Source organism: Squalius cephalus (assembly GCF_949319135.1).
Source record: "Squalius cephalus genome assembly, chromosome: 6".
NCBI classification, from domain to species: domain Eukaryota; kingdom Metazoa; phylum Chordata; class Actinopteri; order Cypriniformes; family Leuciscidae; genus Squalius; species Squalius cephalus.
The window spans coordinates 20,972,144-20,990,818 of NC_137127.1; the positions used below are offsets into that span (position 1 = coordinate 20,972,144).

The following is an 18,675-nucleotide window of genomic DNA, read 5'->3' on the forward strand; positions in this document are numbered from 1 at the left end:
CTTGGCAACTAACTGAAATTAAGCATGAACTAAAATTACTAAAACGGATTACAAAAATAAATTTAAGCTGAAACAGAAATTTAAAAAAACTAAAAATCAACTAAAACTTAAAATAATAATTAAAATGAAACTGAAAAATCTTAAATAAATGCTAATTATAATCAAAATATTAATAAATACAATAATAGAATATTTCTCTTCTCTCTTCAGCCCTTAGCAAACACTTGGACAGGATTTATCCCGGAGCCAATATGCTGCTGTAGGTGCCGCTGACTCACGGAAATTTTGTACAATGGTTTTCCAGTCTTGGCGGATAAGGGCTTTATATTTGGCATCAGGGAGGCAGACTCGTTTGTTTTTAAGGTCAGCCTTGATCTGTTTTGTCCAGGTTTTCTTGGGCGCCATTTATTGAACCTTCCAGGCCGCAGGCCGCTGCCATCATAGTCATCGGCAGACGTCGTTCATTCATTCGGCATACGTGACCGAACCACAGCAATTCACTAACTAGTTCGATTTGGATGCCATTAAGGTAGACAGCGACTTGTGAACCATCTGTTGTCATGACTTCAGTATTGTCAATATTGATGGTTGATCCATACGGTTTGGCTGTACTGGCGATATCGTAAGAATATCAGTGGCATCTTCATCAACATTTGCGAATACGGCACTATCATCAGCGAACATTAGATTGGTTATAACGTCAACATCTCCAAACTGGACACCCGTCCTGCCCTGGAAAGCTTTCCTCATGATCGAGTCGATAACAGTAATGGTGAAACCACACAACATTGTCGAACTCCAGATCGAACAGGAAACTCATCCGAGAGCTCACTGTGGATGCGGATGCAAATATAGAATATATAAATAATACTAAAATATCAATCAGTTATGTTTTGCATTATATGGCATAATGTTGTGCATAGGCCATCATTTTTCAACAGAAGTGTGTTTATGAATTTATGCAGTCATTTTGGTTATGAAAATTTAGATTTTCTTTTGAAAAAACAAAACAAAAACATTTTGTAATGAAACCTTACAATTTAATGATTCTAGCAAATATAAACAGTATATATCGGTGACGACACACCAAGGACAGATAAAATACAAGTCAACAAGTGTGAAATATGTAATATTTTCCAGGCAATGATAATTAACCCTAAGGGGTCGAGCAATGATGACGTTTCACTACCAGCTAGTACGCAATGGAATAGGTTGTAAATGTGCCAGTCTAGACTGAAGGAGAATGATTTCCCACAGCATAAACCAGTGATTGAAGTGGGAAAAACAGTGCCCGTACTCCCAAGGTACTCCCCCTTGTTTGAAATTGTGTTTGGGGGGGGCAGGGGGTTTGTGGGCAGTCAGAGAATTGGCCCACTTCGAGCACTGGCATAGGCTCGATATAATTCATATGATATTTCCCACATCTTCTGACTAGTATATCCTGCTTATCAGTGAACTCATTCTTACAAGAGGGAATATTAACTTGCATGGACATTTAACCTATTCATTAACCAAACTAATGATAAGGGGGTGGGCGTTGAGATGAACCGCCGATATCGACGATTACAGAGCAGTTGTTCAAATCCTTAAAAACATATCACAGTAACCATCAATCCAGACAAAATACCATACACTCTTAAAAATAAAGCTTGTTTTCTTGCATCTACAATTCCATGAAGAACCTTTCACATCCATGGATATTTTCCATTCCACAAAAGGTCCTTTATTAGCCTGGGTGCCAGCCCGAACCCCGCCCACAACATTTTTTGGTCGGGAAGTTCGGTCTGGACTCGATCCATTGAGGAGTAATTATGCTCGGCTCCTAGAAGGCCGAGCCAATCAAATTGCCAGGGCGGGCTTTATACGATGATGGACAGATGGTCTGCGGTTACGTAATCACCCACGTCACCAAAGAGCGCTTGATTTGAATTAGTTTACAACAAAGACGACTGCAGCTGGAGAATTGAGATTTCACGAGTTCACATTTACAAATAAGTCAGATAGAATAAATGCGTAGGCTATATGAGATGTCACGAGTTCACACAAATAAGTAAGATAGAATAAATGCGTATATGACGTGCTGTCCAAGGAGAGGGCTGTGGGCTCGGTAGCCATACTCCCCCCGTGTTCCTGGTTGTGAGAGAACAAGGCAAGAGTGAGGATTCGGGGTGGTGGAGGGACCGAGAGATGCTGAAAAACTGTCAAGGAGTGTTAGGTAAGTTGACAATGCTTCCTCGGTAACGTTAGACATGGTATTGTTTGATGACAAGTTGATATTGGATTGATTATTTGTACGTGCTCCTCCCGAACTTTGTTTATGAAACATCATGTGTAGATTCCGCCATCGCGTCTGTTATAGAAGATATCGACAGCGCATTCATTTTAAAAGAGGAACAGAGAGCCGCGCCCGCGACATTTTGTTGGTTGAAAATATGAATGAAGAACATGCGTCATTTACTCCGTTGCTCTGATTGGTTGTAGGTCTATCCAATTGAGTGCAGAGGTTTTTTTTTTCCTAGTTCGGTTGAGACACGCCCCATAATCAAATCTATATGGAGCGGTATCAGACTCACATTCTGACTAGAATATGAGTATGACGAAGTCAGGCTAGTCCTTTATAGTGGAAAAGGTCCTTTAATTTATTATGTTCTTCACACTTGGTTCTTTTAAGAACCGTTCCCTGAAAGGTTTTATGGGGAACCAAAAATGTTTTTTACATTTAGCGATTACTGTCATCAAAACAAGAAATTCAAATAAATAAACATTCTGCAAGGGTTCTTGCATTCTGTCAGTGCTATAGTTTGAATGTATACGCATTTAGCAGGCGCTTTTATCCAAAGCGACTTACATTGCTTTCAAGATATACATTTGATCAATTCATGCATTCTCCAGGAATCGAACCTGTGACCTTGGCGTTGCTGACTCTGATTTTTTTCTAACAATATTTCAATATCTCACACTACATTTTAAGACACCATGTCAAGTTAAAATAGATTGGTAACTATGGTATTCAGGCATGTTTTTAGTAGGGCTGGACCCGACTATTCGAATATTCGTTCGGTGGGTTGGTATTCGATTTGAAAATTTGACATTTTCGAATATTTGTTTTTGTTTGTTTTTTTGCACACCTGGGGGCTGTTCCATAAAAGACGCTTAGAAAAGCGGGGATTAAACTCCAAAACCGGACTTGAATGAGCCTAACAAACGAGTTGGGGCTAAAGTGGTTCCATAAAAGGTAATTGAAGCTCACGCAATCTCACTAATTTGATCCAGGTTTATCTAGTCTAGATAATTGCGTGTGCACACGTTTCTGAAGCAGCCCTAGAGGTCGATCGTGGATCAAATCGATCCACCATCAAACAGCGTATATTGTGTGCTGTTTTATGCGTTTGTGACATGTTTTTTCCCCCCCCTCAGTTCAAAACTTACATTTTACAGTTATATTCTCCATCTGTAAATGTTCGAAAGTCATGCAAATGTATCCATTTTGCTTGGAAAATTAATATGCGATATTTTATAACACTAGAAATATCTTCTAATTATAATAATTTATCTTTAGGATGTTGGATAAGTTGCACTGAACTTCTAGCAAACAGAAGTACTTCAGTGAAGTAGCCTATAATTCAGGGAAGATTTTTTTTAAGAAACTAAATATATAGAGATATAAAATATAGTTTTGGGTATAGGACCTATGCTACTTAATAAAGATGACGTATACTTATTTAGAATGCTGAGAATTACAGCTTTTAATGCAATATTTTTTTGGAGAAAGCAAGAATCCCCAGTTTTAAATGAGTAGATTTAGTTTCTAAAGTACATTATGGAGAGGATAACATTAAATTAAGAGCAAATGTATACATTTTGATAAGATATGTGCAACTCTAAAATCAAAGAATATTTCATAAAATAAAGGAATATATATTAGCCTACATTAACTACATTTTTATATAACCCTCCCTCCCTTTTATTTCTAGTTATTTGTTATTTTATTTATTTACTTATTTAATATTGAATATTTGATATTCAAATAATATTACTTGAATAACTATTAGGAATTATGTGTCATTATAAGAGTTTGATATAAATATGTTAATGTTACATTTTTATTACTATTTATTTATTGTTTTTTGTCTTTTCCCCCTTAAATCATATGTAAAAGTGTCTATGTATTTTTTGGTTATTGTTCTAATCATGTGTGTTTTTAGGCTATGTGTTGGTGGGTATATCACAAAAGAAAAAAAGTAGAAGGAAAAATAAGGAATATTTATTGGGGGAAAATATGATGTCTTTAAAGGAACTGTCAATTTGTATAATTGTGTTAAATGTTTTTGAATTGAAAGACATAATAAAGTACATTTATATATATATATATATATATATATATATATATATATATATATATATATATATATATATATATATATATATAAAATAAAATATTTGGACATTAGATGTGCCTTATTTAGAATTTTAAACCTGTGTGTATATTTTTATGAAAGCAATTAACTGTAAAGGGACTATTGTAATGGGGTAAATCAAATGTAGGCTAATACTGTCAATTACTAAGCTCAGATTCATCTTACCAGTTAAAATTTATACTCTGCTTTTGTAATTATTTATTTTTAATTTTGTGATTTTAACTTCTGCTTTACAAAGCTTTTTTCAGATTGTGTTCTAATGTTCTTCTAATAATCATAAACATGTACTACAGCTGCCAAACAAAACCAGAGAGAAATGTATTCATAAATCTTTAAAACAATCTAATTAAATCTTGGGCACAAAACATTCAGCCAGTAAAAAAAGAAAACCTGTAGTATATATACTGTATTTAGGCCTATCTATCTATCTATATATATATATATATATATATATAGGTCTACATTGTCTAATTTATCATTGTAGCCTTATTTAAGTTGATTTTCTGTATACTGTGTATTTATTTTTGGACTAATAGTGGTTAATAAAGTCCAATAATGGTATGAGAGAGTGTCAGTGGTAGTATCATTGTGTTCCTATTGGTCAGTGTTAGAGGATCTGTGTAACAACTGAGGCTTAGCCTGACAGTTAGCCTGCCCTGGACCAGGCTAGTTTCCCAGCATAAGTTGCCAGGGTAACTGAGTTTGAACTATTTTAAGTTTGCTTTATGAAACAGAATCCACCGACAATAAGCCTGACTAACCGAAATAAGCCTGGCTTATACTCTAATCTTGGTTTATGGAACAGCCCCCTGGCATCCCCCTCGAAACGTTCTCATAGCTTGAATATGTTTAACACTATAAAATCTGGTGAAATACAATACTCTTTTTTACAATTATCTTATATAGCCTAGCCATTTTTAATAGGATGGACAGTTGAAGGAACCCAACCTCGTTATACTTAATAAATATATTTGCTTCTTCTTGGCCTACTAAAGTGTTCCTGCAACGGGAGTATTCTCCGCTAGAGCGCAGAACAGCAGAGTGTGTGTGTGGACAGAAGTGCATGCCTGAGCTTGTGTTTTGGGTTTGTGCTTTGACATTGTGGAAAATAGAATAATAGAAACAAAATGTATTAGCCTTTTTACCCGTTATTATCAATCTAAATTAATCTCGTTTTTAATTTAACTTAATTTAGTTCTTTGTTTAAATTTCATTTTTCTTTATTTAAATTTCGTTTTATTTAAATTTATTTTTTTCTTTATTTAAATTTTGTTTTTCTTTATTTAAATTTCGTTTTTCTTTATTTATATTTGTTTTTTCTTTATTTAAATTTCGTTTTTCTTTATTTAAATTTCGTTTTTCTTTAATTAAATTTGGCTTTGCTTTATTTAAATCTACCCTTTACTGTGTCAGTAATTTGTTAGTCAGAAAAATATTAGACTACCTTATTAAAAGTATTGCTTAAATAAACAGACCTGTGTGCGTGTGTGTTTTATATCACTAGTGCAGTGTCCTTTCTCGAAGCATATAAGCCCTGCTCGCGTGAGGCGCGCCGCTTCCCGCTCACGCTGTTCTGTAGTTTATTAAAAGTTTATTAATTCTGAATGTGTCGCGTCTCGCATGTGCCCCAAATGCGACACTGCACTCCCTTGTGAAGTCGACTGGATGAACGGTTCTCAAAATAATCAAAATGCAAACGGACAGACAGACACATAGAGATTCCTGCCTTTATTAGAGAGAAGTATATGTTCAGCCCCCTCTCTCCGAAGCCTTGAATATTCGATGTTCATGGTATTTGGATCAGCCCTAGTTTTTAGTATGGGAACAATAATGACATGAACTCACCTTCTGCCACAGAGCTTCTCTGGAGGCTAGACTGGAACACGCTGCCACAAACCAGCAGTTTCCCAGCTGCCCCTGGTGCAGGTCATGGGCACTAATTCCATTCACAAACAAGTGTGGGTCTTCACAGAGCTCCTGTTATAGAGAGACAAAGAGATTCCCATGATTCAGTGCTCCATATTCTCACATACAGTCCAGTTACAGAAGGACCACAGCCGCAGGACAGCGTGTTTTTATTAAAAAAGAAAACCGAGCACCTGTAATTCAACCAGCCATGTTTTTCTGTTCTTGGTTGACCTGTTTAGTGTCATTGAGGCACAACAACTTTGAGTACTACTGAAATGGCATTCCGTTCACCCTAAAACTAACTAACTACACCCACTTATAAGATTAGTTTAAGGTTAGTTTTTTTTTTTCCTGAAACGCAAAAAACAAGTTGAAGCTTCATTTATCTAAAGGTGTTGATGCCAACAAAGGAGAAACTTTAAAGGGATAGTTCAACCAAAAATGAAAATTCGGTCATCATTTACTCACCCTCAAGTTGTTCCAAACCTGTATGAATTAATTTATTCTGCTGAGCACAAAAAATATATATATTTTGAAGTATGTTGGTAACCAAACAGTCGATATGCCCCATTGACTTCCATACTATTATGGAAAAAAATACTATCAAAGTCAATAGGGTCCATCAACTGTTTAGTTACTGACAATCTTATATTCAAAATATTCATACAGGTTTGGAGGGTGAGTAAATGATAACAGAATTTCCATTTTTGGGTGAACTATCCCTTTAAGGGTTCCCTACGATTTTCCACTAGTTATTACAATGGTAATATTGTATTGGTGTTTATATTATGTGCCTAATATATGCCTAAACAAATAATCATTATAATAAATGACTATTATATTATTATGCTATTTATATAAACACACAATATAATTTTTGCCCCTTTTTGTGTAGCCCTATAAACAACAAACATAGCAAATCTGAAGCTCTAATAAATGCATTTTAAACTCCAATTGCATAAATAAATAAATAAATAAATAAATAAATAAATAAATAAATCATAAAATAAATGGCATAAAACAGAGAAAAATCACAATTCAATTTTTCCCTAAGCATTCTTTCTCCCTTCCCGACTTAACAGAACAGATATTATTATTTCAGATGCTAAAGAAAACAACAGCTGCAGTGAGGAAGAGCTGCTTCATGTGACATTCATGAGTGAAGGTCTGTATTCGCCACCGGCTGCTTCGACAAACGGTATAAACGGTGCAGTTCATGACACAGGAGGTCTTCAGTGGACGGATGATTGTATTGCACTTGTTCAACTGCATTGCACTCACATGCCCGAACAGAGCACCGTAATTCATGATGGACGGTGAAAAAGGGAGTGTCCTGAAGCAATGCTCCCTAAACGCAAACACACTGCTCTGTGTGTGTGACCGACTGTTTAGTGGTATTTGCAACCGCTCATTCTTAGCATTAAACTTTGAGGTGTAACGTTTGTATTTCTGACATGAATGATTCCTCAAATCATGCGCTTTGCTGAGGAGAGTCACTGTTACTTTACTAAGTCATCAGAAGCACCATTTTCACCTGGAGGATGATAAAACAGGTAGAAAAAAACAATAAATCACATATGAACCAGAGCCAAATCTACAGATCAAAATCAGTGAGCAAACAAGGTACATTAGCCGCTCACTAGCTAAAACAACCTTTAAGCTTGTCTAACATTGACAATCCATTCAGTGGATTACTTAAAACCTCATGCATATTTAACTAGTTAATGGAATGCCAAAAGGACTTTTCCCACAGCCTTTAATGGACTGGGTCTTTTAGGCTTGTTTTTGTGTGATGAGATTTAGCTAATTGCTGCTGTGAAGACACTGAAAACAGTAGGGAAGGTAAGAAAAAAAAGAGACACAATACATTTCATATAGTACTATTAAGAAATTAAGCAAAATTTATCTTAAAGACCTTTTATTTATAGGCTTTTGCTTAAATTGTGCTTATCTATGAATTACTGATTTTGTGAATTGATAATATGCACTACTGTTCAAAATTTGGGGTTAGTACGATTTTTTTTTCTGGAAAGGCATTAATGCTTTTATTCAGCAAGGATGTATTAAATTGACCAAAAGTGACAGTAAATACATTTATAAAGTTACAAAAGAATTCTGTTTAAAAAAAAAAAAAGATTCTGAAAATTCTGCTTTGCATCAAAGGAATAAATTACATTTTAAAATATATTCAAACACAAAACAGTTGTTATTGTTATAATATTATAATATAATTTTTCACAGTATTACTGAATTTTTGATCAAATAAATGCAGCCTTGGTGAGCAGAAGAGACTCTTTCAAAAAATCTTACTGATCCCAAACTTGAATGGCAGCGTACTAAATATTGCACATAAAAACAGATTTTATCAACAACTTTAAGCCACCCATTTCTGGCATTGTTTATCTACATACATCCTGGTTCAGATTTATTTATATGCTGAAAAAACAGATTCATTTATCACACAGCATGACAGCTACAGGAAATTATTCCTGTACACAAACCTTTACTCAGGCACATTTCTAAACAATAACTATTATAATCTTTGGCCAAATATAATATTCACAACAGAGTCGAGCAGGGGACTGCATGTAGAGGTTATTGTTTTAACTACAAACACATAAATCTGGCATCAGTTTAAATGCGTAAGTTACAAGTGGTGTACAGTTACACAAGATCTACGGCCAGAAGAGCCACACCTTCCATAAGCACAGAGCTCAAATATGATTAATGACTACATCCAGGTTATTTAGGAGACAGGTTTAGTATATTTGTCGGAAAACGAAGGTAATACAAACAGTAATCGATTGCAAAATCATGGCTAATTTTCCTAAGGAGTGGTGAACAGCCTTACAAAAGCGAGAGCTTACAAAAGCAACAGAAAACAAGCTGTTCTCCAAAAAATGTGCAGCGCACAGATAAACGCTTGGGTTCTCTTACGAGAGGTTCTCTCGTACTTGCGTAATATCTTACGCTAGGGGAAAACCTCTTTTCCTCGAGATATTGAAGCCAAAAATGATCCTTAATTTTACAATAATGTAAAACGCATTGCAGCAGCATGCAGACATGGGCGAGACAGCTCGCGCGCCCATTGGCTGCTCTGCGGCAACTGCACCAGCCTATCGAGAGAGGCCCCTCATGACGTCAGAACCAGTGAGGGTGCTTCGCGCCCACTACGTCATGTCCCGCCGAAAGCGAGTTGGGCTTGGGCTATAAATACGGCCCCGAGAGGCTGGTTTGGTCAGTTTTTCATCTCTTCAGCGAAGCTCACGCATCGCTGGATCCCGAGAGGAAGAAGCCGCGCCGTCTGATAGAAGCACTCAGCGGGATTAGTGCTGCATCTGAAGCTGCTGGTCAACAACTCGCCGCCTTCAGTCGCCGTTCCTGCTCACGCTTTCCGGCGTACATATCCTTTTCTCTGCTACTGTGTTTTGTGTATGTGTGTGTGTGTTCGCCGCCGCGACACACACTCTCATTGCACTAAAAGAGCCGGGCGTCTTTTTCAAGACACCCCTTTTCCTGGTAAGGATCACGCAGCTCTCACGCTCGCTGACGGCGCTGCCCTCAGCGAGCTAATGCCTACGGTGACTCTGAGGACTCGCCTGGCATCCTTCTCCGAGACAGCACCTCCGCCCGCCGCGGTACCGCGCCGTAAAAAGCGCCGTACTCAACGGGTCCCGGAACCTCCCCCAGCCCGCAAAGCTCGCTGGTGCGCCCGCCTGCTTAACCTGCTTCGCTGAGTCTCTTCCTGGTGGACAGCGGCCGCCGCGTGCCGCCGCTTCCGTCGTGGATGTAGACCAAGAAGCCACGTCTGGGGGGGATGATATCTGCTCGGGGCTAGCTTTCTCTCTCCCTCTGTTCGAGCCGCGCAAACTGCGCCGTTCACAAGGGAGACCGGAAGCGGACGGTCACGGGGTTAGTTTTTTCTTTACGTTATAAGAAAAGCTACCCCGTCCTAGTTGCGCCCCATTCACCGGCGAAATGAGAAAAGAGTGTTTTTTTGTCCCGCCGAGGCTGGACTTAACCTCCATTTTTCATATATGCTCGTGCTAACTGAAAGCTTATGTGTTCCCCCGCTGTGGCTCAGCGGCGGAATCTAAGGCTTTCGCACGAGAGACCCGTGTTCGAATCCCGGGTCTACTGGCACATAAAATTATGCCGTCAATGCTTTCGTTCTGTCAGTTCCCTTAAAGGCGACTGCAGATGTGTATTTTGCAGCCAACGAGCGCGTTGTACAACCCGCTCGCCTGCACCCAAACACTGTTTCTATGGCAACACAAAGTATTCCTAGCCGCTGCGGCCGGACTCCCAACGAAACTTCTCGCTCGCTCAGTTCCAGTAATTGCGACTGTTCCAGCGTATTCTGCAGTAAACAAGTCAACAACACAGCCCGCTTGCCTGTCTGACAAAAAAATATAGTAAATGAGAACAGCTTTATTGGACATTCGGCTATATAGCCTATATTATATTATATTATATTATATTATATTATATTATATTATATTATATTATATTATATTATATTATATTATATTATATTATATTAAAATACAGTATGTGAGCATGATTTTAATGAGAAAAAACATTAGGCAGGCAGAACGCAAGTACGCCGCGATGACGTCATGAATATGCTAATTGACGCATGACGTCATCTAGCGACATTTAGCTACTTTTCGTGGGAGGCATTAGCTACTTTCCTTTGAAAATAGTTGGCAACACTGGCTACAGATTAGGTGTCCCTAAAGAACCCGCGTATCTAACAGTAGTTCCGCATTACTTTGCACGCGAGTTTTATTTATTTTTATAGCGTGTATTCTCCGTGGAAATTTATACACCGAACTGTGACGCCTGTACCGTTTCGGTTCAATACGAATACATGTACCGTTCCACCCCTAATCTACAGTGAAATACAGTCACACATTACACTACTGTTTGGCCAGCATTTTAACCGTGTTTAATCCAGCTAACGTTACTAGCTAACGGAATGCTAAAGTTAACTGCTGACTTACTAGTGTCAAGCGCAGCGAAGCGATGTTTCTGTTATTCTAACGTCCATTTTCAGAGCATCCAAGAGAAGCACAGACATAACAGTAGCACTGAAATGAAGCACAGAAATGCGCGTTGATATTCGGTCCGGTAAATAACGGTCGTTAAGGCACCAGTGCCGTATTAGCTCGGTGCTGTCTGTAGCTACCCAACCCTAGCGACAACGACGCTAGCAAAGCAAAGCCAGTCCTTCACTAGCATATAGTTGGTCTCTTTTTTTATTACTTATTTCTCTGCATTGAGTGACAACCCTCTCAAATATAAGACACACAAACAGAACAAATAAAAGTCTCAGATTCACTGTCTGTAAATTCTTGCTTACTTATTGTGACATGATAGCAGAGCGTGGACCTCCGGTCTCTTGCGCCTCAAGGTCGATCAGAAATGCGTCGCAGCTCTGAAACCTTGGACAGCGACCGACTGGTACCGGTCAGGTGTAAGCCTGGGGACTTCCTCGAGTGTGAAGGTGGTGTCTACGGACACCTCAACCTCGGGATGGGGAGCGCTGCTCGAGGGCAGACCGTTCTTCGGCCAGTGGTCAGAACGGGAGAAGCTTCTACATATAAACTGCCTGGAAATGATGGCAGTCGACAACGCGCTGAGGCGCTTTTGTCCCCAAATAATAGGACACCACGTCCTGGTCCGTTCGGACAACATGTCAGTGGTGGCTTATATAAATCACCAAGGAGGTATCAGATCCAGAACCCTTCACAGGCTGACGGAACGCCTCCTGGTCTGGGCTCAGCACAATCTGTGCTCGCTCAGAGCAGCGCATGTGCCCGGCCACCTGAATGTGGGACCAGACAGACTGTCCAGAAACAATCTTCCGGCAGGAGAATGGTCTTTACACCCACAGACAGTCAAACTGCTATGGAGGACATTTGGCAGAGCGAAAATAGACCTATTTGCGTCTCAAGAGAACGCTCACTGTCAGGAATTTTTCTCCAAGAGCAGGGATGCGCTGGCCCACGTCTGGCCCACGTCTGGCCCCGCTGCCCGCTCTATGCGTTTCCCCCTGTCACGCTCCTACCCCAGGTGTTAGAGCGGATCAGGGAAAGCGGATGCCCAGTGCTACTCGTCGCCCCATTATGGACGAACCAAGCCTGGTTTCCAGTCCTGATGCAGCTGACGAGTACCGCCCCGTGGCCGATACCGGTGAGGAGGGATCTCCTCTCGCAGGCAAACGGCTCGATCTGGCATCCTTGCCCGGAGCTTTGGTCCCTTCATGGGTGGGCCATCAACGGGTACCCGTTAACCTCCCAGCGGGAGTGTTAAACACGATCACGCAGGCTAGAGCTCCATCTACGAGGCGGCTCTATTCCTCAAAATGGTCTGTGTTCACTAGCTGGTGTACAGCGCGTGGCACTTCACCCTCACACTGTGGGGTGTGTGGTGGATTTTAATTAATCAACTTTAAAATTAACTAACATTTGTTTTTCTTGCAGGAATAACATTCATATGCTTTTAATGTTTCCAAACTCTTTGGGGAAAAACTTGTGACTTTGAGTGTATGTGTCTATGGGTATTAATACAGAAAGGGGAACTGAAACTAGACATGACTAGTTCGCAAAAACCTTGTGATAAGTAATCAGAGTTTGCCAGTGACAGAGGGAAAAGGTTGGGCTTTTGAACCAATTGAACCAATCATATTGAAGGTGACATGTTAGTCTTATTTGTTTTCTTGATTCTATAAAAACTGTTGTATATGTGTTTTTCGGTGGGATTCTCAATGGAATTTGTCTGAGATCCTCCGGCCTTGCTTCTTGGGAGAGATTCCCTGAGAACTGCTCGGGAAGATCTCCTGGCCGTGATTAAAGCATTTAAAGGACAATTGCAGGTCTGTTTGTCGATTTATTCCTGCGCAGGAAGCTAGTTTAGGAAACTAGTTTAGGGAAGCAAGTTAGTTAGAAACTCGGCCAGTTGTCGACTGAAGACGCAAGAGCCAGAGAGTTAAGGTATTGGTGTCGAGAGCAGACGCCAGAGAGTTTAAGGTATTGGTGTCGAGTGTAGACGCCAGAGATATTAAGATCAGGTGGGTGTCGAGTGCAGACGCCCCAGGTAGTTAGGTTTAGGGAAAATATCCACGACAGGTGCCAGAGGTTCTTTCCTTTTACAAGAGCTTCTGGATAAGGGCAGAGCCCCATCCACGCTCAAAGTTTATGTGGCGGCCATAGCAGCGTTCGCTGAACCACCGCTTGGCCAGTCATTAGGAAGGAACGATTTGGTCATTCGCTTCCTTAGAGGAGCTAAGAGGCTGAATCCTCCCAGACCTCCCTCGGTTCCCGTTTGGGACCTTTCCACGGTTCTGGAAGCCATGAAAGGTGCCCCATTCGAGCCAATACAGCCAATAGACCTGAAACTAGTCTCTCAAAACAGTGTTTCTTCTGGCTCTCGCTTCAGTGAAGCGCATAAGGGACTTGCAAGCGCTCTCAGTGAGCGCGGCATGTATGGAGTTTGGGCCTAATGACTCGAGAGTCATACTCAAACCAAAGCACGGATATGTTCCTAAATCCCTCAATACACCGTTTAGGGCACAGGTGATCTCCCTGTCGGCCCTGCCGGTATCTGAAGAGGAAGGGGACGCAGGCTTCCTTTGCCCGGTCAGGGCGTTAAGAGCCTATGTGTCTCGCTCATCTGTTTTCAGACAGACGGAGCAGCTCTTTGTTTTGTTCAGCGGACGTTCTAAGGGACTAGCTGCGTCAAAACAGAGTTTATCCAGATGGATAGTTGATGCTATAGCGCTAGCTTACACATCCAAGGGCCTGCAATGCCCGTTAGGTGTCAAAGCGCACTCCACAAGAGGCATGGCCTCGTCGTGGGCTTGGTCTAGTGGGATTACCTTGCAAGATATCTGTATGACGGCAGGCTGGGCCTCCCCGTCTACATTTATAAGGTTTTATAACCTCGAGGTTCCCGCTTTACAAGCTAAGTTGCTCTCGGTCTAATTTTTCAGTGTTGCCTGCCCGATGCTATCGGCTCAGGATGCTGAAACTGATAGAGCGTCGATCACTGATCGTCTGTATACTTCTGTGGGCAGTGCGTAAGTCCCCCATATTTATCAGTCCAGGCCGAGTTCGCCCTGGCTGTGTGGAACACTTGATATAATCTGCTCTTATTAGAGCTCTATATTATAGGAATGATGCTATTCTAGCCCCTCTTCCCGGATTCTCTGTGAGTCCCTTGTGATTAGGCACTATATGAGCCCCGGGTACCTGCCCTTGGGACTTTAGTGTTGTATCTCAAGCACGCACGGCGTTTTACACTGTGTTCCCCTAGCGTAAGATATTACGCAAGTACGAGAGAACCTCTCGTAAGAGAACGTACTCGGTTACTAACGTAACCTCGGTTCTCTCTAGAGAGGGAACGAGTACTTGCGTATCTTGCCGTGCATGCGTCACGTTCTGATTCGCTTCGGCGATGAAAAACTGACCAAACCAGCTTCTCGGGGCCGTATTTATAACCCAAGCCCAACTCGCTTTCGGCGGGACATGACGTAGTGGGCGCGAAGCACCCTCATTGGTTCTGACGTCATGAGGGGCCTCTCTCGATAGGCTGGTGCAGTTGCCGCAGAGCAGCCAATGGGCGCGCGAGCTGTCTCGCCCATGTCTGCATGCTGCTGCAATGCGTTTTACATTATTGCAAAATTAAGGATAATTTTTGGCTTCAATATCTCGAGGAAAAGAGGTTTTCCCCTAGCGTAAGATATTACGCAAGTACTCGTTCCCTCTCTAGAGAGAACCGAGGTTACGTTAGTAACCAAGTACGTTTTAATGTTCAGGAACAGTGTTTAAAAATAAATTAACCACTCTACATTCTTCAGCCTTAAGAAGGTCAAACAAACATTGTCACTTCATAAGAACCCAGAAAAATCGTGTTGCAGTCGAAACGCGCCATTCATTGTAGTTCTTGAAAAGGGGATTCTTGAAAAGGGAAAACAGGTAACAAGGTTCTTTATACCTTTGGTCTCTTCCAGGTGACTTTTCCAATGCGGTTTCCATGATAGAAGAGCGACTGGTCCACCGGGAGGAAGAGTGGGTCTTCAAACAGAGTCCTGTTCTGCTGGCACTGTTTCCTCAGGGCTGAAAACTGCTGCCCTTCAAACGGCTTCACTGACGAGAACATCCTGCAATCTGGAACGACACACAGACACAAGATCAGAATGCAGGAATGTTCTGACGGCGCTGCTGGGATTACTTTACTGCAATATCTTCTACATAATGTTTTCAGAGGAAATAGGGTAGTAATTCAGAACAAGAACCGAGTTATATGAGTGTCATTTATAAAACATCCCATAAGGCTAATGTAGAAACACTGTTCTGGATGCGTTTCTCTGGCGTGAATCACTTTCAACACAGTTTGACGCTCAACATACAATGCAAATCTCTGGAAAAAGAACACAAAAATGAAAACCCAGAAGCTTGGACATTCTCCCAAACATATAATTTTGTGTAAAAGACAATAATATGGGTTTATGGCATATACTGTATATCACCATACTTTCCCCAGTGTATTAATCACAGTACAAGACAATTGTTTTGTATTACAAGTTTTCTGATTTGTTATGTTTAAATATGCAAATGAGCTAATCTAATTAAATACTCAATAGCATAAATGTCCAGCATAGACATCTGAACACTGGAGTTAAAGTTTTTTTTACAGGGTTGTTGTTTTTTTATCACTCTATAAATCAGAAAATACTTTCAGAAAAGAAAAATAAATCATGTTTTTAGGAATAAAATGTTAAATACATATCAGGTGAATGATACATGAACAAACCCTTCTGTAAAAACCTTCAGAGTATAAATAGAAATACACCTGTAAAGTATGGTGTATGTTAAGCTGCTGAAGTAGAGATTTCGGTCTCAAAAATTACGGCCATTAAATATATGGGTTAAATGAAATCTACAAATGCAAATAGATAAAGTGTAATAAAACAAACACTTAAATGTGCATTATGGATGTTTTCTCTCCACTAGTCTGAAAGAAGAAACGTTATGGAAGAGAAATCTCAGGCCTCTGGGTTTGGCCTGTAGTGTCTCGCCTCAAGAATATGGGTTTGGAATGACATGGCAGGAACTATTCCTAATGTAAAACTGTTTAACATTCATGCAGAATAATGATCAGTCACATGATCAGTGAAACATGAGTCAGTGTCACACTGTCAAACCAGAACAGCCAAAAAGGGGAAAAAAAAAAAAAGTTTCATAAACACTATTGGCCCCTCCTTTCGTTTACTGTATGGTTCTGCTTTTTATCACTCAGGGGTCGTCCTGCAGGATCTGCAAACACTCACATCACCACACAGCCGTAAAACTATTACACACGACTGTGAGAGAGGAAAGATCGATATGAAGCACAGATTAATCTGTTTAAGACACCATACACCCATCTAGACTGGAACCACACCATCCAATTGACAGCACAAATGATCCTAGTTTCTGAAGACAAACACAATATAAATCCCTTTCACAACACATGGCTCTTCATTCTCGACTATCAGGATCATGAGAATGAGTCAGCGATGGTGTGTTTTTAAAGAGGGTGTGTCTTCAACTGGTGACATATTTATTTGGGCAGTTTGAAAGGCCTCAGAAAGTACCTGGACCACTGATACCTGGACACTTAAAATGTGGCAGTTTCACTGCATTAAAAAATATCATATCAAATTATGTTATCTTGCTCTAATGCTCAAGGATCTTTTCTCTTAATATTTCAAGATGAACATTTACTGTTAAATCATGTTCAATTCTTGTGAAAATCAAATATGATCCATCAGGCTTCTGAGGAACGTTTATTTGTCCATCTCTCAATCATATTGCATTGCATTATATGTTTTGCCCCTACAATAAAAACTACAGATAAAACTAAGCATTTACATATCATCTTAAGACATATTATTGGGAGATATACAGTGACAAGTTGACAACTGATACTTATATGCATTCATCTTACTTTCATCAGAATCTCCTCTTACGTTTTGGCCTTATAAAAATCAGCAACTGCACCAAAATGCACATTTTTGCTCAGTTTGGGCCTCTGAATAAAACTGAGGTGTTTTTCCCCTCCATATTCTTAATATGTCAACACTATATGAGCATCATGTGTCAAATACGATAAAAACACATAGACCCATTGTAACTTTAACTTTTTGTGAACTAACTGAACATGCATAAACAACTTGTTAGAGGGACAATGTTTTTTTTTTTTTTTGTTAAAAAAAATCAGTATGTTTGGAATGTAACATTTTCAGTAGAGAAAATGTAATACAATGTTACGAAGAACTAAATCAAGGTTCCTATAATTTTGGCAAATGTAAGGGATTATTGGTTACATTATTAATAATATGATACATATTTTATAGAGACTGCACTCACAAAATTTAATTAATGAGTTTTTCAAGCCAGGAAATCACAAAAGAATTCATATTGTTATGAACATAGAACCCTGACAAATGTATCAAAATAGCAAGTTCATTTCCAGACAGTTTCGGTGTACCACCCCCTTTTCAACATTCCACACACATGCAAACAAACTCAAAACATGTCACAACAAAAGCACTAAAAGAAGAGAAAAACACAGCATAGAAGTGAGATGAGTAGCCACTAGAGCACCCCCCAAAAAGTGACAAATTTGAAAAGAAAAAGGAAAAATTTCAGTAAACATGAGCCCGCAATGTTGCAAGAACCTTAAATTCCTTAAATTACCTGCAAAACTCTTCGTGTTTTCCCCAGCTGGTTGAGGATATTCAAATGAGGAATGAACAGATGCTTCTTTTAATTTACTAATTCATATGCACAGATGAGAGACATTCACAGTTCAGAGACAGTTTTCTCCTCTAACCTCCAGAGACTGTAACCCACTGAACTGTGTTTTTCTGTATCTATTTCCTCGTGTCTTTATGTTCTCTGCGGTCTGGGTGAGGGAGGGGCCTTCATTGCGGGTGTTTCTGAAACTCATCCGCATTTATCAGAGGGGAAACAGGGTGAAAAAAGGGTTATCGTATCGAGCCACATAATCAAACTTTTCTGAAAGAAGATTGCCTTTTACTCTCTGTTTCGAGTTTCTCTTTAATATAGCCAGTTTTATATACCCAGCTAACTGAAGCAAGACGTCAAATGAAAGAAATACAAAACAAAACAGTTTCGCAAACCATGGTTGACTTTACATTTACTGCTGCCACCTTGTGGCAAAACGTTGTAACGTTTAATGAGGATTGCTGTACAAAAAAAAAAACAAGCAGGTGGAATTGCGATTGAATTGCTGTGAAATTCAGTTAAAATAGGTTTTGCAGCGTGAACGTTTTTAT

At 39.9% G+C, this 18,675-nt stretch overlaps 1 protein-coding gene across 2 annotated transcripts in view; it reads right to left on the minus strand.

Annotated features, from left to right (window-relative positions):
* The window catches only part of capn5a (calpain 5a), a 40,300-nt gene extending 21,844 nt beyond the window's left edge, over positions 1–18,456 (minus strand). Inside the window, exons 1-3 of one of the 2 annotated variants that reach the window (XM_079873959.1) lie at positions 18,074–18,456; positions 15,327–15,499; positions 6,264–6,395 (exon numbers count right to left, since the gene is read on the minus strand). In XM_079873959.1, the coding sequence (XP_079730085.1) occupies positions 6,264–6,395; positions 15,327–15,491 (297 nt within the window). In that variant the 5' untranslated portion in view covers positions 15,492–15,499; positions 18,074–18,456. The remainder of the gene's footprint in view (positions 1–6,263; positions 6,396–15,326; positions 15,500–18,073) is intronic. The other variant, XM_079873960.1, reaches the window with a different exon arrangement.
* Positions 18,457–18,675: the final 219 nt, after the last annotated feature.